The 25,550-nt window shown below is 35.3% G+C and overlaps 3 protein-coding genes across 3 annotated transcripts in view; all 3 read left to right on the plus strand.

The window, feature by feature from the left end:
* LOC109109600 (protein-methionine sulfoxide oxidase mical2b-like) overlaps window positions 1–9,478 on the plus strand; it is a 46,574-nt gene extending 37,096 nt beyond the window's left edge. The window contains exons 30-38 of the mRNA XM_042715914.1: window positions 30–98; window positions 969–1,078; window positions 1,556–2,369; window positions 3,268–3,338; window positions 3,463–3,552; window positions 3,758–3,851; window positions 6,120–6,219; window positions 6,292–6,365; window positions 9,126–9,478. Of these exons, the coding sequence (XP_042571848.1) occupies window positions 30–98; window positions 969–1,078; window positions 1,556–2,369; window positions 3,268–3,338; window positions 3,463–3,552; window positions 3,758–3,851; window positions 6,120–6,219; window positions 6,292–6,365; window positions 9,126–9,310 (1,607 nt within the window). The 3' untranslated portion in view covers window positions 9,311–9,478. The remainder of the gene's footprint in view (window positions 1–29; window positions 99–968; window positions 1,079–1,555; window positions 2,370–3,267; window positions 3,339–3,462; window positions 3,553–3,757; window positions 3,852–6,119; window positions 6,220–6,291; window positions 6,366–9,125) is intronic.
* A 1,067-nt stretch (window positions 9,479–10,545) lies between these two features.
* On the plus strand, window positions 10,546–21,479 carry LOC109109157 (alpha-parvin). The gene is made up of 13 exons (XM_019122291.2): window positions 10,546–10,773; window positions 13,832–13,921; window positions 14,021–14,091; window positions 14,186–14,288; window positions 14,430–14,570; window positions 15,068–15,183; window positions 15,766–15,824; window positions 16,777–16,796; window positions 17,339–17,400; window positions 17,477–17,545; window positions 18,624–18,725; window positions 19,115–19,187; window positions 20,420–21,479. Exons 1-13 carry the CDS (start codon window positions 10,638–10,640, stop codon window positions 20,494–20,496), a joined length of 1,119 nt encoding a protein of 372 aa, XP_018977836.1. The 5' UTR covers window positions 10,546–10,637; the 3' UTR covers window positions 20,497–21,479.
* LOC109109167 (transcriptional enhancer factor TEF-1-like) overlaps window positions 19,115–25,550 on the plus strand; it is a 43,676-nt gene continuing 37,240 nt past the window's right edge. Inside the window, exon 1 of the mRNA XM_042715316.1 lies at window positions 19,115–19,187. The gene's annotated coding sequence lies outside the window, so the exon portion shown is untranslated. The remainder of the gene's footprint in view (window positions 19,188–25,550) is intronic.

The raw sequence follows: 25,550 nt of genomic DNA on the forward strand, positions 1-25,550 counted from the left end.
CGCTCAGTTTGATTTCCTCTTCTCATCAGTGAAACGTTCTACAGCCAAAGGAGAAATTACCAACAAAAACAACCTCTGGAGAAAGAAAATCCGATACAGTAAGTATCATTCAGTCGCCCACGAATAAAACCAACAATATGAAAATCTTCAAAGACATGGCAGAAGTGTTTTTCCTTCCCATTGAGCTCGTGTTGTCAACCACAATCTTAAATTCTAAGTTGAGTTTCTATGCACGAGTTATTATTCTGCTCAAGATTGATAAAGAGCTCAAAATAAATAATGAGTCTCTCTGTGACTCTACTGAACATGCTGTATGATTCAGCCTTGCTTATTGTTTTGCCTGTGATGTCAGTTGCCGCACGTAACTAATCTGAATTCATTTGTTAATCCTGAATGGATTAATATCAAGCGTCATACATGATCTATTTATAAAAGCTAATGCAGCTTTTGGTCCCCTGAGCACATGTGCTTCATTATTAGAGCTCAGTTTCTGGTATTTAGCACGGAAAGCAAAACTCTAAATCGACTTCTGTGAAGGCTGCACTATAGAAATGGTTGATATGACTTTATATAAATTAAAACCCAGAGGCAGACTAATGCGTCTACTTTTTTTGTTGTTGTTGGGTGCTGGTCATATCCACCCACTTCACCAGAGGGCGCTGCTGGTCTGTTTCACAGCTATTGTTTGAGCCCATACAAAAGCAGTTAGTACAGGCAAACATTTCAGTCTTTACAGTAAATTTGAATTGTTTTGCCTACAGTTAATTCCAACTCCTTAATGTAGTTATTAGCTCAATTTAGCCATTGTTTACCATGTCAGATTCCTTGTTAAGTATATAAGTGAATCATAATTCCAAGTGAGACTAACCAGTGAATGCTGAATTTCACTATTTATTTTGTTTCAAATTCAAAAAGCTACTTTTTATTATTATTATTCATTTAATATTCATTTTAATTTCCTCACTCAGCTCTGCCCCTCGTCCTGATTAAGAAATTTCACCGTGGAAAACCAGATGGTAGAACTGAAGCCCTCACGAAGGAAGATGGAGACTCAGACTTTGAGGAGATCCATGAATCTGTAAACTGATTTACATTCACTTTTTTGTTTATCATTCTGTGTGACATCGTCTAACGCCAAATGATCATTTATTTCATCCAGCTGTTCTACAGCTGCTACTTAGGAGCTTTCTTGGTTCATACTATCCGACTTTTTTTTTGTTTTTCATTATTTTTGACATCGTCTAACGCCCAGCAGATCAGTATGCTGCTACTTTTCTCTCCAGTAGGGTAGGAAGTTAAATTAAACTAAATGTGGAGGATGTTAACTGTTAAGATGATTGACAGGCCAGTATTCAGTGACAAGGTGCGTGTAACTAAGCGACAGAGTGGTCCGTTAAAGATGCAGTTGTATTATGCGATAGTATGTCCCAAAGCTTGCCTACTCTTCTACTACACACTCAAAAGTGTGTACTTTTTCTTCTCCAAAAGAGTACATACTTTAAGGGCATAGTAAAGTAGGCAAATTGGGACACAGCATGTGTCTTTTCTCACACAGCTCTCCTCAACAAATGCTGCAACATCCACTACAGAGTCTGACTGCCCCCTAATGGAGGACAAGAAGTCAACACCCATGGAAGAGATCCCAAAAATCCCTCATCACACACATTTTCTTCCCGATTCCCCAAAACCCAGCACTTCCTCTCCAAAGCCAGTCATCATGGCCGCTTCCTCAGAAGCAAATTCCCTCAGCCCCAAGAAGAAGCTCATGCTGTCTTTATCTGAAAAGGAGAAACTGCTCAACTGGGACTTGGCCGCTCCTGGAAAGCCCTCAACTTCTGAAGGAGAACAAATTGACAGAACCTCAACGAATCCTCCAAATGCTCAACCAGAACCAGAAGCTCCACCAAAACCAAGCCGTCCCCAACCTGAACCCACTCCTCCACTCTTTGTCTTCCAACAGTGGGCCAGCAGTCTCCGGAAGTCCTTATCCTCCAGCAAAGGGAGCAACCCTGTGGTCCTCAGGAGAAACCGGCCTTTGAAAGCCAGGCCGTTGTCTGAGGGATCCTTCAACCTCAGCAGCTTGTTTGGCAGCAGCATTCGGAGCAACCAGGATGAGGAACACAGCAACACCTTTACCGATGGCAGCCAATCCAGAGTGAAGACAGGAAGTGAGCTCACCACGTTACTGGAGCAGGTGGCTCTCAGCTCCAAAACCCACAAGGGCACAAAAGATGATATGGCCTCATTACCACCCAGAAAACTCAATTTCTTCTCCTCTCTGCGCATTAAGAGGAACGAAGGAGCAGATCAGATCAAAGGAGACAACCAGAAGGACATCTTGACCATTCTTTCCAGGTTCAGAAGCAAAGGTAATCGAAGGTTACCTTTAACTCTCAACTGGTTTTAGAGCGGTTTAAAATCACTGCATTAAAATGATAAAGAAAAATAAAAGCACAAAGTGTCTAATAGGTACAGCAACATTCATTCATCTGAACATAATTTCACTTCAGTTTTGATGCCACTCTCATGACGTATGGTGTGTGCACAAAAACCAACAGTGCTGCTTGTGTTAACTTCATTGTTATATGCAGCACTGTTATCTCTCATATTATAATCTCCCACTGGCTTTTATTATATTCCCTGCATGCAATATTCAGGTAACTGTGGGACATGCCGCTTTAATATTGTGATGTATCAAAGCATATTTCTAGAGGCCAAAGTAGGGAGAAAAGTATGATATCCATACCACATTGTTTGCAGTACATTGTTTTGATAGCATAGTGATACAGTTTAATAAACAGTCAAATTTCAAGTAATGGATCTGTTCTGATCATCTGGTTCTTGTATTATTTTTTTAAATGTGCCTTTTTAAATTAGTAATTAACGTTTTGATGTTATTATAATAATAATAATAGTTGTTATTATTATTATTATTAATTTATTATTTTAATTATTAAAATTCTTATCTGCCATATATATATATATATATATATATATATATATATATATATATATATATATATATATATATATACTGTGTGTGTGTATATATATATATATATATATATATATATATATATATATAATTGTATATATATATATATATATATATATAATATATATACTGTGTATATATATATATGTGTGTGTGTGTATTTATATATATATATATATATATATTGCTACTAACTCATAAATTTCTACTTTTTTAATATGCCTTAATATCCCTAAAATAAGTGATACATTATTGTGGGTATGTGTCCACAGCTTCAGCTCAGCAACAACAACAAGAGTCCAACTCATCTAGTGAAGAGGAACAGGATCCAGACTCACAAAGGGTAAACGCCTCCTCTACTTCTCTTAAAGAAACACCACCAATGGTATTCCAACAATTTGTGTGAAATCTTCTGCATATTTCAAACACACAATCATCACTTTTTTTGTTCATTATTTTCTGTAAAGACCTTCAGTGACATCTCACAGAAGAAAAAAGAGAAAACAGCCATCCAACAAACCAAGAGAGATCAGCTGAAAATACTTCACAGGGCTCAGGTATGCCACACACAGACACACATATGAATATGGTTTTCAAATAAATGTAATTAATAAATAATATTAAGCTAAAGTAATAAAAAAACACATTTATTTATGAACTACTGTTAAGTCTATCTATTTTAGAAACATACATACAGTATGAATCACATATATTCCAGTTACTGTTATCTGATGTATATCAGTTATCTGATGTGATTGGCAGGTAATCCAGAGACAGCTGGAGGAAGTTGAAGAGAAGCAGAGAGCTTTGGAGGAGAAAGGTGTAGCTCTGGAGAAGATCCTCAGAGGAGAAACAGGTACAGCACATTCTAACACTGTCACACGTTATTACATCTGGAATATATTACTTAAAGTGCCTCATTATCAGTCCCATTGTCCTTACATGCCCCCGTCTCCACCCACTCACTCTGTGAAGGTGATATAATTATTTAAAGGGGTGTTACGACACTTATGACTTTTATTTCGTTTGCTGTCAGCTATGCGAATGAAGTGCACGATGTCGTTGCCCTATCAAGTGTGCAAACCTGAGAAATATTTTGCCATCGGGAACGAGATTTCGCAACCTTATTTCCACCAGTTTGTTCTTGAATTAATTATTATATTATTATATACTTTATTGGTTTTGTTTTACCCTGTTTATTTCATGTCACACAGGAAGTCACAGGGAGTGACTTGATGGGGTGTCTCTATGTGGACTTCCTGTTATTCTTAGATTATATTTGATAATGACAAACTAAGACTTATAAACCATAAGGTATTTCTTTCTTTCTTTTTTTATTTTAATATATTTTAATACTTTTAATATGTTTTTTTTAAAATGTATAAATGTATAATTTTTTTTAAATGTTTAAATGTCTTTTTTTTATATATATTTTTGTGTGTGTGTGTATATATAATTATTTGTTTAATTATAATTATTGGTATGTATTATATGTGAGTTTATGTACTGTAGCATGTATTTTTAATTTTGTATTTTAATATTGCTATTTTTTAATTGTGTATGTATTGTCAATGTATTGTGGTGATATATGTACATAATTAAAAATATAAAATAACAATTAAAAAGTAAATATAAAATACACACAGTACATTTAAATTATACAGTATGTATGTGTGCTTTTAATTGTAATGTTTAATTAAATATTTTTATTGTATTGTGTATGTATTGTATTTAAGTAAATTAATTTATTTTTTTATTTGATATTTTATATTATTATAGTTGATTTATTTTTTATTTAGTTAATTATTGTATCAAGTACAGTGTATTGTGATTGTCCATAGAAAGATTTTGAACCACTTCATGACATAAATACTACGTCAGGACTAACCCCTGAATCCATATGGCACGTACACAAAGACAACCTGCAAATAAGATGCTGCCTTATTGTTTGACTTTTTTTAGAGGGGGAAAATTAGAGATTCAAATAACAGGGATTTGCATTCGAACTAAATGGTCATTTAGAGTCAAAATTATGTTGAAAGACTGCAAAGGTAATGGGTTCTGTAAATAGACAGGGAAGGAAAAGTGCCTCAGAAATGAGCTGAAAATGTGATGTTTCATTATTTTGGTGAATGTTGATCTACGTGGGGATTATTAAAGGCAACATGTCGTTCCGATGAAAAAAGCCAAATTGCAGCAGCCTTTTAACATACTGCATAATGAGTTTATAATCATATTTTGAAAGCTCTAAGCTCTAATTATAAGGACTGTAAATTGAATTTTAACATCTCCTAGAAATTCACTTCTGCATCTGCAGAAATTTCCCTTTTGACGTCCTACAACCAAATGGAAATGAAGAGATGGAACTTTGCTCCTAGATTTATAGTCGAAGGCTGCCATACTATTAATGCATAAAGCAAAGAAATGCATTGCTTTAAGTGTCATGTGACATCTTATTCCTGGCCTTGTTTCGTCATAGTACCTCTCTGTCTTTCACAATGCCACAAGGATGCAGGCGGCATAGAAGACGTCCCTTTTGTGAAGTGGACAGCAAGGATACAGTCTGTCTTCTATCAACAGATTTCATTGAGGGCAGCAGAATGCTATTAATAAATGCATGGGGGCGAATCTTTTGTGACGGTGCACTTTGACCTGCTAGAATCCATTGTTCGGCATGTTTACGTGTCTTTGTGTGGATAATTGTATTAAGATGAGGGACTGTGGGGTGCGCTTTTTTGTTGAATAGGTTCTTTGTTAACTGACATTTGCGGCCTTCAAATGGATAGAGAGTTGGAGTATGTGGTAGACAATGCTCTGAAACTGTCAATGTGGGAGACTCGAACATTGTGGGACTATATGAGTCTCTTAGCTAAATAATAGTACTTGGCTTCTGTTTTAAAGTATACAATTTTGATTTTTTTTATTAATCACAAATGACTGGAAAAGTCATTAACTAACAGTAGATGTCTATCACTAGAATCAGAAGCTTGGGACTTATATCACACACTGTCAGTCATATGTTTAGGAACTAATTCTATCTGATACACCATCACAGGACTGAGTCATATTAGTCGTGTTATAGATTTCAGTGTTCAGTAAATTTTGACTTGTGTCGTGTTCACAGGCGATGATTCTTCAGATGAGACCACACTACTGCAAACCTGGTTCACACTGGTCCTTGAGAAGAACAAACTGTCGCGATATGAGTCTGAACTCATGATCTTGTAAGTACTGTGACCACTGTTTTTTTTTTATCAAGGTTTTTATACATTTCTTAAACATGCTCTTGTCTCTAGTGCTCAAGAACTGGAGTTGGAGGACACTCAAAGCAGACTACAGCAAGACCTTAGACGGCGAATGGCCACTGAAGGTGGGTTTGTTATGATACATATAATGCTGGTCAAAAGATTGGAATATTTTTTTTTGTTTGTTTGTTTGTTTGTTTGAGAACTTATGCTTGCCAATGCTGCATTATTTGGTCAAATAAGAAAAAAACAGTAGTCTTGTGAAATATTATTACAATTTAAAATAAATGTTTTCTATTTGAATATATAATTTGAAACTATTTGAAAATGTAATATATATATATATATATATAGTGTGTGTGTATGTGTATATATATGTGTGTGTGTGGTGTGTGTGTATGTGTGTGTATATATATATATATATATATATATATATGTATATATGTATATATGTATGTGTGTGTGTGTGTGTGACCCATGATAGATTTTTCTATATGTCTTTTATGATGGAATTGGCTCTGAGAATGCAGCGCTGTTTGTTAACATCCATCGGGGAAGGGAGAAAGGCACCAGTGATTTTCCTGGCTGTCTTCACTATTCTATCAAGCTGCTTAGGTCAGGATGCTTACCGTGATTCGCCTATAGAAGGTGGTAAGGAGATGGGTAGGGAGACTTGCCTTTATAAGTCTCTGAAGGGAATGTAACCGCTGTTTGGCTTTTTTGACGACTGCCATGGTGTTCAAATAAAGAAGTCATCAGATAAGTGAATGCCTAGAAAATTGATGTTATTGACCCTTTCCAAGATAGCGCCATCAATGGTTAGTGGTAAGAGTAGGTGGTTGCCTCTTCTAAAATCTATTAGCATATCCTTTGTTTAGTCCACGTTGAGGACAAGATTATGAAGTCTACACCTTCCTGTAAGCTGCTCTACCTCCAACCTGCAGACTAATCATTTTCACTTATGAAACCCACTACTGTTGTATCGTCAGCATACTTAATAATATGGTTGGTGCTTACTCTTGCAGTACAGTAATGGGTAAGCAGGCAGAACAACAGGGGGCTCAAGACACAGCCTTGTGGAGAGCCAGTACTCACTGTGATGGTTCTTCAAACATCACTGCCCACCTTGACTGTTTCCCACCGCTGTGTCAAGAAGTTAAGAACCCAGTTTGTGCAGTCTTTTAAAACACGTCCAGGAATGCCGTCTGGCCCTACAGCCTTAAGTGAGATATCTCTGAGAAGGGCCTTTTTATCTTCAGATGTTGATTTCTGGGGTGCCTGGTCACTGGGTGAGGATGAAAGCATCCGTGCTTGAGTGGTTATTGGCCTCAAAACATGCATAGACGTCATTTAGATCATCTGATAAAGAGGAGTCGTTGTGGCATACCTCCAGAAGAGGGGGCTTGTAGTCAGTGATGGTCTTAAATCCCTGGCCCAACCGCTGAGAGTCTCTGTTATTTGCGAAATAGCTGCTTAGTTTTGTGCATACAGCCTTTTCACCGCCTTAATCCCCCGGGACAGATTTTCCTTGCCAGTTTGTATGCTGCACTATCCCCAGATTTAAATGCAACATTTTGGGCCCTCAGCAGTGAACAGACTTCCCCAGTTAGCATGATTTCTGATTGGTGCGCCTCTTAATGACCTTAACAACTGTCACATCCTCCATGCATTTATTCACTTAGCCAATGACCGACTCTGTATATTCCTGTAAGTCAATGATGCAGCCCTGAGTTACTGCATCCTTAAAAATGTCCCAATGTGCAGTTTCAAAACAGTCTTGCAGTGCTTCAGACAGATTTAAGACTTGCCTGGTTGAAATCTCCAGCAACAATGAAGAAAGCATTAGGATGGTCCATCTGCTGCTCACTGATGTTATTGTAGAGCTCTGACATTGCCTCCTTCACATTAGAGCTTGGTGGTACAGTGCATAGACAGCCATAATGATAACTGCCGTCAACTCCTGCGGCATGTAGAAGGGACGGCATTTTACAGTTATTAGCTCTATCTGAGAGCAGTAGAACTATGATAAATTTAATGTGTCCTTGCTGAGTAAAAGTATTAATTTATTATTTTTTTAATCTTTTACTTTACCTAAACCATTGAATCATAGTGTATCATGGTTTCCACAAAAATATTAAGTTTCAACATTGATAATAATGAGAAATGTTTCTTTAGCAGCAAATCAGCATATTAAAATGATTTCTGAAGGATCATGTGACACTGAAGACTGGAGTAATGATGCTGAAAATTCAGCTTTGCATCACAGGAATAAATTACATTTGAATTTTTATTAAAATAGAAAACAGTCATTTTTTTTTACAATATTACTGTTTTTACTGTATATTTTATCAAATGAATGCAGCCTTGGTCAGCAGAAGAGACTTCTTTCAAAATTTTTAAAAAAGCTAATTAATTTCAAACTTCAGACAGATATTATAGATATAGAGCAACGTAAAAATAGTGGTTACAGACCTGATCTAGTAGCTGGATATTGGATTGGATAATTGGTTGTTAGAATGATAACATTGAAAGTGGTGGCGCATTTACTTGTGAACTGGAATTGATAGCTGCTGAGGAAGGTGATGGTGTCTTAATTTGCAAGTCAATGGTTGGTCCCTCAGCCTCCGGCAAACACAAGTTTATTTGAGTTCTTGATAGTGATGACGCTCACTGTTTACCAGTGAGACACATGTGGCTTTAAGCCTGCGATTGCTGCAGAACACAGAGGTGTCATTGTGTAATACTTGATTATGGTGTCATGCTTATCATACAACATGATGTTATCCAAAGGGATTAAACCTTGTTACATGGTGAAAATGTTATGTGGGCAATATTTTACTTTATTATTGACGATATGCCTCTCTTTGTATTCCCTCCATTTGTAGACTGTGAGAAGAGTGCGAGTGAGCTGGTAGAGGAGCAAAGCCTGCTGGTGGAGATCATGAAGGTGGTGGAGAAAAGAGACAAACTGGTGAGTCTGCTGGAGGAGCAACGGCTGAAGGAGAAAGCAGAGGACAGAGATCTGGAGAGCATGATCCTCTCCAGGGGCTATCAGTTCCACTGGACCTGAACTTCTCACACTGGATGAAGATCTGCTGTACAGACCTACAAGAAGAACTACTTTAGACTGAGGAAGCCTTATTTGAAGATCAGCTTCTGGATCTTGAACAAACTGTAACATGCTTGTTTAATCAAACCCAACTGAATGCTGCCTTGTGTGTTCTTGAAAAGAAATAAACCAAAAACCAAACACGTGTCTCTTTATTAACAGAAAATGATTAATGTTAGATTTCAAAACACAGGTTGCACAGCCACAGAGTTGAGAGGACTGACTGCAAATGTTATTCACACTGGTGCAATGGTATTTATATAGTTAAAGCTATTTTTCGTGGACTTCTTTGATTTATCTTCCTGTTTTGTTGAAACTCTTAATAAATGTTTGTTCTGTTCTTCAGGAAATGTTCCAATAGAGGTCAAAGTTTAATGGCAGTGATAAAGTATGTCTGTTGAGTGTTTGTCTTTTAGTCTCGCAATGAACAGGATATCTTAAGTGACCTAAAATTGCAGCTATTTCTAACGTAAAACCAAATATCATCGTTTCAAGAATCAAGAAGTGCTTAAGAAAATGTCCAAATGCCTCTGGTTTTATTTTTGTCTGTCTGTTGCCTTGTGTAATTTATTTAATACATTTAAAAACAATGAGTTGACTCTCCTAAATGTCTTAAAAACAAAATCTTAAGATGAAATATGAATTTTTATGTTTAATTTATATAAATGTACATGTACTAAGACTGAAAATAATTTAGGAATACTGTTATAAGTTTTATAATATTTTATAAAAGTTTTTATATTAAAATATAATAAATAAGAATATTGTGTTTTATTATAAAAATATAAAACTTTGCATATTTTTATTTACATATGAGTTTTAAAAATTCAGTCTCTAAATTTACACGCTTAAGTATGAATAATATGAAAATATAAAGAATAATTTTAAATGCTGAGTTTCTGTTGATTTAGATACAAAATGTTAACATTTGAAAATAAAATATTACATTTCAAAACGTTTTGATGTAAATTATTATTATTAAGCAAATCGGGTAAAGTCGGTCATTTTTATTTTATTTATTATTATTATTATTATTATTATTATTATTATTATTTGTATGCATTGTTTTACATTCGGCGCTTCATAGCTCAAGACAGTAATAATAAAATTGTACTCATATGATATTGGCAACTCACTACGAATAACTTTCTGAGCGTCTCCCTTAGGAAAAGAGGGTGGGATCAAAGGATAAGAGAAGGCTGGACAAATAGCTGGAATCCCCTTTCCGTTCCTGGGATTTTACTTACTCCCTCAGCGGGGGAAATCATATATTATTTACACTTTTCTCATGGCGTCTTCCCCGCAGAAGTCTCCGTCTTCTCCAAAGTCGCCAACTCCAAAGTCTCCGTCCTCCAGAAAGAAAGATGACTCATTTCTGGGGAAACTTGGTGGGACTCTGGCCAGGAGGAAAAAGGCGAAAGAAGGTAGCAATTGAGCTTTAAATGCTTTATTTTTCGCATTCTGAACATTAAACAAACGAACTAGTCATGACAGTTTTGCTGTGAAGTCCTCAAGTTACTACACAACTTACTCAGAAGTCTGAATAATTCCCTCCTCCAACTGTGTACAGGCGCAGGAATACGTTTCTTAAAATTGTCAGCTTCTCTACTTCTAGTATACACTTTAAAATCCGGAAAGAAAAATGACAACGGGGTGTTTTTAAAGTGGCGAAAAATGTGATGTTTACACTCCAAAGTTTGTGCCGCTTTCAAACGACGTTACGAATCATTCTTTTGAGTCGGATCTTTTTAATGAATCAATTTACAAAAGCGATCTGAGCGACTCATTCACGAATCAAACTGAATCAGTCCTTGCGTTTCTCCAACTCATTTGAATCGACTCACTGAATCGAGAATCATCTCTTCTAAACGTCCAGCTCATAGTGCTTAGAGAAGCGAAGAGTTAGCTGATTTGACAAATAAATAAAATTAAAAAGGGAAGTAGTAAAAATGTTAGAAATAAAACCTACAGGAAATATATCCCAATGTTCATGGGATTGTAACTCTTTCCCTCATTAAAGGAATAGTTGACCCTAAATTAAAATTCTGTCATCATTTACTCATCCTCAAGTTGTTCCAAACCTGTAAGAGTTTCTTCTGTTGAGCACAAAAGAAGATATTTTAAAGAATATTAGTAACCAAACAGCTGACGGTAGCCATTGACCAGCACTGTTGAATTTGACTGTAATGTTACTCAAAGCTGCACATGAATAGCGGTTCAGTGAAGATTTTACCTTCAGTTTAGAGATTTGTTTTGTGCTCAATTTTGGCAATTAGCACTTTAAAGTATGCACCCTGGAGGCAAGATTATAAATTTTTTTTCGAAGTATCCAACCACACATGAAAATGTCTGAATCATCAAATCATTCTGACAAAAACCTCTAGACTACAGTCTTGAGAACACTGATCGGTCATTTATAGACCTGAAATCACAGGTTGGCACACTATAAAGTGCTCTTAAATGCTGTCTTCAGCTAACACCCAGTTTGGCAGTATTCTTCTAGCCATGTAAGGTATTCTGTCTGGACGAGGCTTGAGAGCGGAGTCATCTCAGCCTTGAAACAAGAACAGCTGCTGCGCTAGATTACAGTTCCCAATAATAATCCTGACAAGTTATAGTGATCCACATCCTTAACAAATAAAGATATATTAGTCGTCTTGTTGTCCTCTTATCCAGTAAGTAAATTAGTCTGTGTGCCACTGCCCATTACATTGGAGTAGTTCTTCTGGGTTTGCACGATTCCCAGAGTGCACTTCTGTAATGATTGCGCGGCATCCATCAGCACTCGCAAGACTGAATTATTAGAGGAAAAAGCAGCTGAGCCTTCTGATACTATGACTGTCTGTTTCTCTGTCTCTTATTCACCCACACACAGGATGAGAAGTGTGATCCAGATGGGTGATCGATGTATGATTTGATGATGCAGTGCATTTTATGTTTATTGCTTTCATTCCACATTTGGAAATATACATTAAAAGGGTGCAGGATGACTACCACTACTTAAAGCATTGGTGAAATTATTATTTAGTCGTCACCTTAATGTCATTCCAAACCCATATACTGTTTTTTTCCTTTGAATGTATATGCAGCTCTTTCCATATACAATAATGTCAGTTAAAGCTTCAAAATGCACCATAAAAGCAAAGATCTTTTGGTGGAGTTCTGAATTTCATTAACCTTAACGCTCACCATAGTACAAGATACATGACGTCTTTGTCGTGCTGTTGGATTTTATGTGGCCCCCACGTCAGTAAGAAGAAGCAACGGGAGAGCAGCTGTGCGTGAGGTCGAGAGGGTGTTGATTAATAGGCCTCTGGAATCCAGTACAGGATGTTCATCCCCATAATCAGCGCTGTTGACGGTGATGCAAGCTGGGTTGTTTCTCTGAGGATGCTGATAATGTTGATGCCCTGAAAGGCTAATAAAAGTCTAATAAATATATGCATTTTTACAGTTTCTTCTAAAAATGTGAACTGTGATGCCAGGATGTTGCTATGCGGTTGCTAAGGTGTTTTTGTGGTGTCTCTGATACTCTGGTGGCTAAATATTGTTCATAGCACAAACAATAATGTTTAATTACATAATGTTTAATTTAACATTTATAAATACAAATTTAATATATTTTAATGGATTTTTAACATTTTAATATTTTTTTATTTACATATTTATTTATTAATTATTTACTACTTTATGTTATGAATATAATAAAGCCTACACTACTGTTTAAAAGTTTGGTTTCAGTAAGATTTTTTTTTTTTTAATGTTTTTTTTTTTAAATAAGTCTCGTATTCTCACCAAGGCACCATTTATTTGATCGAACGTGCAATTAAAGCAGTAATACTATGAAATATTGATCATTTTAAATAATTGTTTTCTATTTTAATAGCTTTACAAATGTAATATATAATTCTAAAATGCTGATTTGGTGCTCAAGAAACATTTCTTATCAGTCTTAGTACTGAAAACAAGTCTTGAAAAAGTAATAGATTTGTGGAAACCATGATACAATTTTTTTTTTTTTAGGATTCTTTGATGAATCATTCATAGTTCAAAAGAACAGCATTTGTTTGAAATGCAGTAGAAATATTTTTGATATTGTTGATGTTTTTGTTGTTGTTTTTTGTTATTTTTTTGGTTGTTTAAGTGTATTGATTTTATTTATTACTATTCAACAGTAGTGTACAGTAACATCCATTTTCACTGTAAAGTATGTCAGATAACAGAAGTAAATTGGCTTTTTAATGGTTTTTTATATTGACTTAAGTTTGGGAAGTTAAAAAGATCCTAAACCCTAGCTATCTATAGTAAAATAGATACTTCTCCGTGGCACTCATTATAATCTAACAAGGTAAATGAATATCTTGTCAACCACTTGTATAACAGCAATAATATGAAGGCGAAAAAACCATACTCAATTTCTTTTCTTTTCTTTATACAGAAATAATTTCTCATCTCTCACCCAATGTGTCCTGTATTCTATAGTATCTGAGCTGCAGGAGGAGGGGATGAACGCCATTAATCTCCCCCTGAGTCCCACACCTTTTGAGCTTCATCCTGAAGACATCATGCTAGGTAGGTGAATCTGTAGCCTCATTATTCAATTGATGCTTGCTCAAGTTAATAATATATCCTTACACCTTCCTCCTGCCTGTATCTTTCTCTTCCTCACAGAGGAAAATGAAGTCCGCACCATGGTGGACCCCAACTCAAAAAATGACCGAAAACTCCAGGAACTCATTAAGGTTTGTGTTTAAACCCAAAAATGTAAATTCGTTCATTATATATTCACCCTCATGCCATTCCAAACCTGTACGGCCGTGATTATTCCCAAATTAGGTGCTCATCGACTGGATCAACGATGTTCTGGTTGGGGAAAGGATCATCGTGAAGGACCTGGCTGAAGATCTCTATGATGGACAGGTTCTCCAGAAGCTCTTTGGTAAACAGTCTCTGTCTGTTTTACAGTATTGGCTGGTTTGGCTTGGTTATATTTGACTAAATATCCAAGAAAGATCTACATGAACTCCTAGAGAACTTCTCCGATCTCCGTCTTCTCTATTCTTGTGTTTCCATTCCGTAGAAAAGCTTGAAGGTGAAAAGCTGAATGTTGCAGAGGTGACCCAATCTGAGATTGCCCAGAAACAAAAGCTGCAGACGGTTCTGGAGAAGATCAATGATGCTCTGAAGGTCTCCACCAGGAGCATCAAGTGGAACGTCGACTGTAGGTCCCTAGAGCTCCAGCATGAGTCATTCAAATGCTCCTAAATAAGACGAGTGTTATGCGCTGTTAAAAATGGACCTGTATTAGGCGGTGAGTCTTAAAGTGTCCACTTAGACACGCTGTGGTGCACAAAATGGCTTTACAACAAAGTAACATCTGTTTAAAACACTATTGATGGGTGTTTCTTGTAGCTTTGAGCTTCAAAGGCTTGGAAAACACTTAAAGTGATGTAACAGTGTCTTTAAGTGGATTTCAATTCCTCCACTTATGTGGAAGAGACACTAAAGAAATTGCAGGTTGTTTTATTGTGTTTTATGAGGCAGAGAGATTTATGCGCTATTGATTTTTGTATTAAATGGAAGTGGACATCAATCCTGTGTCCTTAAGTAAAAATTCACCGAGCTGAAGCTATGTCTCAGATTGTTTCATGCCAGTACTGGGAATGTAAGACCTAAATGTAATTTGTACATTTTTTTTTTTTTTACACTATTGACTAGCGGTTCACGCTAAGAGCATTGTGGCCATCCTTCACCTGTTGGTGGAGCTCTCACAGCACTTCAGAGCCCCCATTCGCCTCCCTGACCATGTGTCCATTCAGGTGGTTGTGGTTCAGGTATGTAACCGCTGTTTTAGACTGTAATGTTCTCTAACCGCTGATACATCTTTGTTGTTATGATGCTAGAAGTAGATACCATCAAGCGACAGTTATGTTTGCTTTTAAAACGCTGAACTGAACTGAAGCTAGCTCAATGAAGTCAATGTTTTCAATTGTATTTTCTCATTTTTCTTGCTTCCATTTAATATTTCCTTGCTTTCTTTCGATATTGAATCAAATACTCATGATTATAGTCAACTTGCTTTCTTTTGATATTGGATCAAATATGGATAGTTATAGTCAGTTAGCCTCAATTTCCAAAGCTAATTAGCTCCAGGTAACTAATGCTAGAATGCTGATATCAATTTTGAATTTTTATTAATTATTATTATTATTATTATTAATATTATTATTATTATTATTCTGTCTTGCCTTGCTTTTGATGTTGAAATAGTCAAGGAAAAATTAGGAAAGTTTCAAACCTGGAAAAATAGTCAAACTTAGTAACATCTTATAACAGATATTTTGATAGGACAAATGTCTTCTAGAGATTTCTGGCTCCCGCTCATATTCAGTCTGTTCCTTTTTTCTGTCCCTTAGAAACGAGAGGGCATTCTTCAATCCCGTCAGGTTATGGAGGAGATCACTGGCAACACAGAGTACGTCTCTGTGACAACCTTAATTTCTAGATGTCAGCCCTATGTGTTAACAAATGTGTCAGTATCAGGGTTTAATAATCTTTTGCACCTGTCGTAATGATTTCTTTCATATTTTTCAATCATTATGCGGTAGATCGATGATTACAAGATGGTGTTTGGATTAGATTTGGTGCTGTTTCATTACCCTTTGTGCGGACACACACACACACACACACACACATATGTGCACAGCTGACTGTATAGCGGTCCGGCAGGCACCTGGCAACTGTGGAGATAAGTGTGTGTTTTTGCACTTGTATGTGTGTGTTTGTGGAATACTTCCTGAGGCTGTTATCACACACACAGTAGCTGCTGCTGCCCAGGCTGATGGCTGGCAGGAGTGATTAGAGAGTGAGGAGGAGGGGGCCTCATGGGGAGGAAGCCCTGTCCAGGGCTGTCCCAGACTTGCCCGATCAATTTGATCACCCTTCCACACACCCAAATGGCAGCCGCCTGGCTTTCAGTGAGCGTGGAATTAAGAGAGATAAATTGCCTTCCCTGCTGTACAGGAGATAAATGAAATGCCTAGCTTGCATTGCATGCAATAATACAATTCTTGCTGATAAATGACTGATTATTAAAATTCTAGACAATAATAAAAACAAATAAATTAATAAAATCACTAATTTTAAATGCTGTAAGCACCACAACATTATAATATACAGTATATTCCTATTCTGGATACAAGGTTTGCTAAAGATTTAATCTAACGATGTTAAATTGTTAGTGTTTTTATAGATTAACTTTAATTGAGCATTACGTGATGGTAGACAATTACATATTGGACAACAGTGTTATATTGATGTTATGTGATGATTTTCACACTGCATTCTTATATGTGTGTATATGTTAGTAACAAGTTCAATCATAATTTAATGTTTCAGTCATATGTATTTTTCTTTTATGTTCATAGGGCATTATCTGGCAGACATGGTAAGTCTTATTAATATTTCCATCTTTTAAATTTTAGATGTTAAACACACTACTGTTCAAAAGTTTGGGGTTAGTAAGTTTTTGAAAGAAATTAATACCTGTATTCAGCAAGGATGCATTAAATTGACCAAAAGTGATGAAGACTTTTATATTGTTTCTTTCTTTCTATTTAACAAAGAAAATGTATCAAGGTTTCCACAAAACTCTTAAGCAGCAAGTATTAAAGTTTTTTTTTTTTTAATTAATGTCTTAAGCAGCAAGTATTAAAGTTTTTTTTTTTTCATGCGACACTGAAAAATGCAAAAAAAGTTTTTTTTTTTTTAATTTATTGGAAATTTACACTTTATATTAAAATAAAATAAAATAAAAACAGTTATTTAAAATAATTACTTAATAAAGTAAATGCAGGCCTGGTAAGTTTAAGCAACTTCTTCAAAACATTTACAAATCTTTCCTCCCCCAAACTTGTTAACACCAGTGTTTACTATTCCTTTAAAAGTTGCAGTTGTTTTTCTAATTGATGGATGTATTCTTATATTCAGAGCGTGATGCATTTGATACCTTGTTGGATCATGCTCCTGACAAGCTGAATGTGGTGAAGAAGGTATGAAAGTGCCCAAATATTAGCCGAATTGACTTTCTTGGACAAACCTGACCACATTTGCATCTGTTTTCTGCAGACTCTAATCACCTTCGTCAACAAACACCTGAATAAACTGAACTTGGAAGTAGCTGAACTGGATACACAGGTAACACATGGATCAGCACAATAAATATATTGTGACTATTGTAAAAGAAAACTGCTAAACATGTATTACCGTGATTTAATAAAATGATAGCAGCAGCAACATGATAAAAGACCATTTGTACAATAAATTAATTAAAATTCTGATTCTGTTATTATTTATTCCCTTTCATGTCTTTCCAAACCTATTTGACTGTCCTGGTCACTCTTTAACAAGGAATAACAATGTGAACTGAAGCATTTAAGCTTCAAAACGTTCACTAAAGCACCATAAAAATATAATTTAAAGTAGATATCTATAATTTAAGTTTTTTTTTTTTTTTTTTTTTTTTTTTTTTTTTAAGTCTTAACCCATATGATATAGCTTTGTTTCATAAATATAAATGTAAGTTGTTATTCTTTATCTTATTTGTTGGCTATTTACGATTGGCAAGTATTCATCATATTATATATATTTATATATATATATATATATATATATATATATATATAAATAATATATATATATATAATATAAATAATATATTTTAATCAACTAATAAAAAGCTAAATGATTGCCAGTTAGTTTAATTTATTTTATATTTTAAATATATAAGTTATTATGTTAATATAATACAAATTCTAATATAAAAAGTATCTTATGCTCACCAAGGCTGCATTTATTTGATCATAAATACAGTAAGAATTATAATTTTATTGTTACAATTTCAAATAACTTTTTAATTTTAATATATTTTTAAAATGTGATTTATTCCTGTGAGTCAAAGCTGAATTTTCAGCATCACTACTCCAGTCTTCAGTCATATGATCCTTCAGAAATCATTGTAATATGCTGATTTGGTGCTCAAGAAAAACATCATTTTTTTTTCAGGATTCTTTGATGAATAGAAAGAACAGCATTTATTTGCAATATGAATCTTTTTTTAACATTGTCTTCTCTGTCTCTTTTGATAAATTGAACACCTCCTTGCTGAATAAAAGTAGTTTTAGAATGTCAGAATTATGTGTGTTATGTAAGTTTGCATGTCTTGATTTGACGTCTATTATAGGATTGTGTTGTTCTGACTGAGGTGTGTTTCTAGTTTGCAGATGGTGTGTATCTGGTCCTGCTGATGGGACTTCTGGAAGGATACTTTGTCCCCCTCTACAACTTCTTCCTGACGCCTGAGAATTTTGACCAAAAGGTATAAATTAACAGTATGTCTGCGGTTAGCGTGCTTCAGTATGAAAGCCACCCTGGTGTGCTGTGTTGAGTGTCGTTGAGAGGGGTGGTGTTGACAGTCATCCCAGAGTACAGGCTGCTCACCTGGGTCACATCCAGCAGGCCCGTCCTGTGCCAAATGGGCATGTCGCACCAGGATGCATCTGTAATCTGCCTCTGCACAGGAAACGGATAAGTGGGGTGATATGTAGCTTCTTTCTAATATCCAGTGCTTGTGTATGGACATCAGAGATAACTGCTTTAGGTCAATCTACTGTCCAGTTTGGGGAAATCACCTTTTTTTTTTTTCTTTTTTTTTAAATGCATGCACTTCAAGTTGTCACAATATGACAGTTTCTTTTTTACCTGCAGGTTCATAATGTGTCTTTCTCCTTTGAGCTGATGCAGGACGGTGACCTAGAGAGGCCCAAACCCAGGCCTGAGGGTAATTACGGCTTTGTTTTTCTTCAAGTCCTATCATTGCAACTGTGTGGTTGACAGGCCATTTTAAAAAGATTTGTTTTGTCAGAACTGTACTTGGCTACTAATGCTTTCACAATTCGCAAGTGTTGCTCTTTTAACCTAAAAGTACATTTCTTAAATGTTACATACAAAAGTTTCAGAGATAATTGAAAACATATTTAAATAAAATTAAAAACAGGCCATTCATGGGTTGCCTTGTGTTACATAATGAGTATATATAAAAAAATCTTGTACATAATTTTTATTTTATTATTATTAAAATGAGTTTTAAATAAGTCTAGCTATTTGGTTGTTTATTACTTTTTTCTTCAGCTAATTAATTAGTTTTTTTTCTTTCCTTGAGAATTTTTTTTTTTTTTTGTTAAGAAAATGTAGTTATTAATTTTAAATCAAGAATACATAGTTCTATTTTCCTTACTTAACAATAGTAAGTTATCAGTTTTCCCTCCTTTTTGAATAATTAATATTTAAATAGTATAGTTAATATATAATAATAATAATAATATACAATAAAGTATTAATATTAATAAGTTATTTTAACCTAAGTATGATGAATTAATAACAGCCTTCTCTTTAGAGCTGGTTTAACAAATCAGCAGTTCATAGTATACATTAGATGCTATATACTGTATACAGTATCCATAATATACACATACTAAAACAGCCTTCCTGTAGCTGAAACAGAAGGGCAAGATACTAGAAGTGCCAAGGTCATTGGTTTAATTTCTAGGGAAAGCAATAATTGATAAAATATGTACCTTGAATGCAATGTAAGTTGCTTTGGATAAAAGACTCTGTCAAATACATAAATGTGAAATGTGGATAAATACTACACAAATACAGCTCTATTATTTATAGGGTTTCAAAGTATTCTTTATACCGTGTTTACATTTGGTTGTGTGTTTTTGTGTGTATTTGAATGATTTTCAGGTTAAAAGTGTGTCTAGGTTTTTATTTGTTGTGATGTTTGCGTTATATCATTCAGAGTCCTTGAAGAGTCGGGTACATTATTTGGCATTGCATAAATCCTCTCCATGCTTTAAATCAATTCAAACATATACTGGAACTGAAGAAACTGTGCACTCTGTGTTTTTTAACTGTTCAAGAGTTCTTCAGGCCAAGACAATTGTAACTATGAAAGCTTTTGTTCTCAAAATGTAAAATGAGTATTTTTTTTCCCCCATTTTATTCCAGATATTGTGAATTGTGACCTAAAATCGACACTCCGAGTTCTTTACAACCTTTTCACCGGGTACAGGCATGTGGATTGAGCTAAAATGGGAAATATATCTATGTGGACCGCTATTTTGAGTGTTAATGAGGCTGACAGACAAAACATGCTGTTAAGTATTGTGGAGTATTGTACAATACCCTTATACAACTAATAAGTGTGACTTAAGTATTTTTCTTGCCATTTAGATGGATGATAAAACACTAAAGAAAATAACACTATGAATATAAATGTTTTTGCTGACAGCGTTCACCTTTTACCTGTGGAAATGCAATTAGCGGTGTAATCCTTTTGAAATGTATTAATCCTAAAGTGCCTAAACAGACGTATGAGAGAAAATACCCAGCTTGCACTACACATTATATCAAATAAAACACTATATTATTTTAACAGTATCAGCTCTTTTACAAACTCATACCCAGCAGGAGCAGGATTAGATTTAAGGCAGCTGTATTTCCAAGTGGATGTTTGACCAAATAATTAGTTACTTGTAATGAGTTTGTATTTCACTGCATATCTTAATTTGTTAATTCCTGATTTATGTGCTAATGTTTTTATAACTTGCATAGTGTATCTGCATCAACTGAAAATATTTTTACTCGCATGCTGTTGTCACACAAATTTGGCTCAGTTAATAGTTGACTAGATTCATTTATTTTCTTATTGTCTTGAATCATTATTGGAAAAAATTCATATTTAAACTGAAAAGAAAAAAAAAACTGATTTAATTAGCAATGGAGCAGCTATTATGTTTGTGGAAACTACACAAAAATACTTTTTTATACCTTGTTTGATGGATTTCATTATATGTTCCTGTGGCTCAGTGGTAGAGCATTGCATTCTGTGTAGTAACTATTATGTTTTTGGCTGAATGCTCTGCAAGTTGCTATAGATAAAAGCATCTGCTAAATGCATAAATGATAATGTAATTACAGTAGAGTTGTTTGTAAAATTCAATGTTCATGTTTTATCTCCACCTGAAAAATGTTTCAAAATCTACATTAAACGTGGATGAATCATCTAGCCCATTGTGATTGTCAGATTTTATCTTTCCATTCCATTTCCTCCCTCTCTACCGAGCCAAAGGCTGTGTTCTTGAGTGCTGTATTTTAAGTCGTCTTGTCACTGATAGACTTGGTTCACTTCACTCACTGGAACAGATGCTTGCGGCATTCAAAATACCGCAGGGATGACCAGCAGATGTGGGCTCTCTTGTCCTTATTTAAGTGGAAGGCTGTTTCGGTGTAATTTAGTTCCTTTCTAAACCGTCCACGTCCACATGGAGAACCGGTGCTTGAAAAATCGCTTTAACGTTCTTATTGGATTTTTTCAAAATGGCAGCAAATCAAAGGATGGTCTAATTTGAACTCTTAAACAGTTTGGCAGACCCCATACACTACAGTGCTTGAACATCGTAGTTTGTTTTGTCTTTTGTAACCACCAATAAATACAAAATAATTCTGATATGGAACATCTTGAATTGAATCACTCTCTGAATACTGTTGGTTTAAACAGAAGAGAAATACTCTAAACTTGGATAGGTTTTTTTTTTTTTTTTAAAGCTCTTGTAGAGAACTAGTTTCATTCTTCTAGTCAGAATAGATTAATTTTCCAGAACATTACTTTACTTTGAAATTCTTGTGCCTGGTTTGCTATAGAAAATTTCGGATCTTTATGTGTAATGGTAAGGTTTTGCATTGCCTAAAGAAAATGTGAGTGGTGCTTGTCCAGTACAACTCACCACAACAGTTCTGGGGTGTTTCTATGCAGTTGCTACGATTGGATAAAATCAAAAGAGCTCCTAGCCAAGTCTGATATTCTGGTCCCTCTTTTAATTCAACTATATAGGGTCTATTCACCATTTTTAAGGTCAGTTTTAAGAGTCAAAAATGGTCAATCTGAACATTTGGAAAAGTACATTTGCGGTCACATTAGCAAAATGTGGGCCATTTTCCACTCTCAATAGCGTAATGTTGCATGAAGCATTGCTCACACAGTACTGTAGCTTTCAAAACAAACAACTTCATGTTGGTCAATGCGGCATATTCACATGAAAATCCTGAAGGGGAAGCTGTGTGAGGAAATGCTTTGCCATACTTTGTAAAACTAGATTATGTTGATTCTTATTTAAATGACTAGATTTCGTCATTGAAATTTCGCCCGACAATGATAAACGCAACCACAACTTTAATATTACATTTCTCATTAAACTTTGTGATTTGTCTGTACTTCTGTCTGTACCACAAAAGGAAAGTTGTTACATAAAATAATGTTCCACTATACATGTCTTTTGTGTTTGTTTAAAATAATGAAAAAGAACATTACAAACAGAACATATTATATAACATATTATGCAATTTTCACATATTTTGATTTCCTGTTATTACAAAAGCAGGTGATTTCTGTAATCTAAGGGAGAAATTACAGAAAGGACACCTGGGTAATTGACTGACCTGTGCATAATGTCCGGAATTGCAGTGTTGCCACCATTATATTGCAATTATTTTTTTTTTTTTTTTTTTTTTTTGCTCTTTGTAACATTTGTTCTCTCTCTCTTAGTCTTAATTCTTTTCTTTAATTCTCTCACCTTTATTTCTCACGTATTTTGTTTGTGTACAGATCACTTATGATCACTGTTATTAACATGCTTTAAGAGTGCTTGTATTTTTAAAGGTTAGAAAGACAAAGGTGATGGAGAAACTCAAAAGTAAATTAAAGGTTCAGCGAATTTGGATTTCGGAGCCCCATCTATCTTTTTCAGTATCAGCTGATGGGTCGGACTCTTAGTGTGTGGATTTTCAAAGTTACGGTGTCTTGAAATTCAACTGAACATCAAAGGTATAGAAGATCATTCATCCTGAACATCAAACATGCCTCTGAGGGCCCCATTTATAAAACATTCACAGGAAAGACATGACCTCCAAACTGCTAAAGAGCATTTATACTTGTTTTGACTATATTTTATTCATACAGGCATTTTAATCACATCTGAACGTCATAACTAAGAAAAATTTATGTTCTATTTGACCCATGTGCCCCTTTCTCTGTGAATATCATTCTCGGAAAGAGAAACGCTCAAGGTGTTCCTCATAGTTTCCTTTTCATGCTGTTTTTTGATTGTGTCCCTATAGAATGTGAGAACAACATTCCGCTAATAGCAGGCTTAGGCACGCTAACAAGTTACAAGTTAACAAGCTGCTTCATTGCTTGTTCTCCAGATCCAATTATATGACCATTTAATTACACCCCTTCATCTCGCTCCTGCTCTCTACTTCTGTAAAAGCACATATTCATTTTTAAGGATTTTCACGTTTACCGTTTTTTTTTTTAACCTTGTTTTTTTTTTTTTTTTTGTGAAACCATGATTGGTGATTTTTTTTTTTTTGTAAGGGATATAAACTAGAGGGTTCTATTCTTTCAATAAATCACTCAAAATGTGTTTCTGTTTATAGTGGGCTTTCGGTTTCCATATTATGTAGAAACAGTCAAAGCATTTCCTTGACAACAGCTTTAGTCTGTTTTTACCACAAGATGGCAATGGTACATATAATGATTGAGTATTCTATTATCAATGTTAACAACCCTTGTGTGGAATCTTTCCTAGTGGAAACTTTAATGTTTAAATTATCTTTACACAGTGTAGACTAATGTAATGTAAATACATCCGTGTAAACATTATTGAAATTAATCCAAAATGTAACAAGTCTGAATGACTTTCTTTTGGACATTGCCTGAGGATGTGTGTGTGTGTGAGAGAGTATAAACAGTCATCGCCCCTATCTTTAGGCGGGAATGTAGCGACTTATTAGCTTTCTCAAAAGGTTTCAATAAACACAGTCAGGTTACTAACGTAACCATGGTTCCCTGAGATAAGGGAACAAGCGTGGCATTAAACACTTATGCAAACTCCTGTTTACTCTAAATTTGTTCACATTCATGTAGCTGCATGAACAACTGCCGCTTCAACCCACCAAAAGGGTTGAAACCGACTACTATATAAGTTGGCACTAGGGTTGGGAACCGAAAACCGGTTCTTATTCAGAACCGGTTCTGTTTTTTGAAAAGAACCGGAAACGTGACCAATTCTATGTTTCGGTTCCGAAAACGGTTCTGTTGCGACACGTGAGTTTCGGTTCCGAAAACTTTCAAGTTTCTGTTTCCCGTAAAGGATGTCACGAACCAAATAACAGAAACTCTGCCGTGTAGTAAAAAAAAAAAAATTATAGTTCATTTAAATGGAACCAGAATCGGAAAATTTCTAACTGTACCCAAACCTACTTATGAAGATCCATATACTGTAATATATGTTGAATTTTGACATTGCCAACCTTTAAATTAAGTTGGCAGTAAGTAATAAACAGTATTGAGTAATTGAGTATTGTGCATTTTTCCTTACAACTATTTTTTTAATAGTTGTTTAATGATTTCAATGGAACCGGAACCGTTAGGTGGAACCGGAAAAATTTCTAACAATTCCCAACCCTAGTCGGCACGGAGCACCATTTTGTCAGAATCTTTTGACTAAAGCGACAGTCATTGACTCACATGCAGCCTTATAGTAGGATTTTTTTGCCTAAGGGGAATGTGTTGATTTTCATGTATGGTTATGGAAAGTGGATTGTGTAGGTATTTATCCCTTGTCTAGGGGAAGTTCGAGTGGTAGGACTGTATATTGATAAGCCACCCCCTCAAACACAAATCTCAATAATGGTCTGATGAGAGGATAAAAACCAGTCTCCAGGACATAATTTACGTGAGGATCTGCTTCACGTAAGTTGCGTTGGCAGTACAATCATTGATGATGTTCCTTCAGGTACCACTCGTCTAGGATACTGCACTGCTCTCTGTCCACACTGGGCCATGTTGTCTGCATTAGAGGTGGGGTTTTGGGCTCTTTGCCAGAACACGCCAAGTCCTCTGCATCTGAAGCTGTCAGTGACATGGAGTCATGTCGAAACAACTTCTTCCTCAGACCTGTCGAAGGAAATCAAGCCACTCGCAGCTGACAAGGGGCACTGATCCTCACATGTGAAGCACATAGGCGAGTCGAGGCGTTGTGGGGAGAGTGAAGCACGGGGGACCTGTATGGGTATT

The sequence above is a fragment of the Cyprinus carpio genome, chromosome A25, assembly GCF_018340385.1.
Source record: "Cyprinus carpio isolate SPL01 chromosome A25, ASM1834038v1, whole genome shotgun sequence".
NCBI classification, from domain to species: Eukaryota; Metazoa; Chordata; class Actinopteri; order Cypriniformes; family Cyprinidae; genus Cyprinus; species Cyprinus carpio.

Excerpts from the sequence above, each read along its gene's own strand:
- LOC109109157 (XM_019122291.2), top strand. The coding sequence starts at position 10,638 with ATGGCGTCTTCCCCGCAGAAGTCTCCGTCTTCTCCAAAGTCGCCAACT. Across the intron at positions 14,571-15,067 it reads CATCAAGTGGAACGTCGACT|CGGTTCACGCTAAGAGCATT; the intron begins GTAGGTCCCTAG and ends ACTATTGACTAG. Across the intron at positions 15,825-16,776 it reads GAGATCACTGGCAACACAGA|GGCATTATCTGGCAGACATG; the intron begins GTACGTCTCTGT and ends TTATGTTCATAG.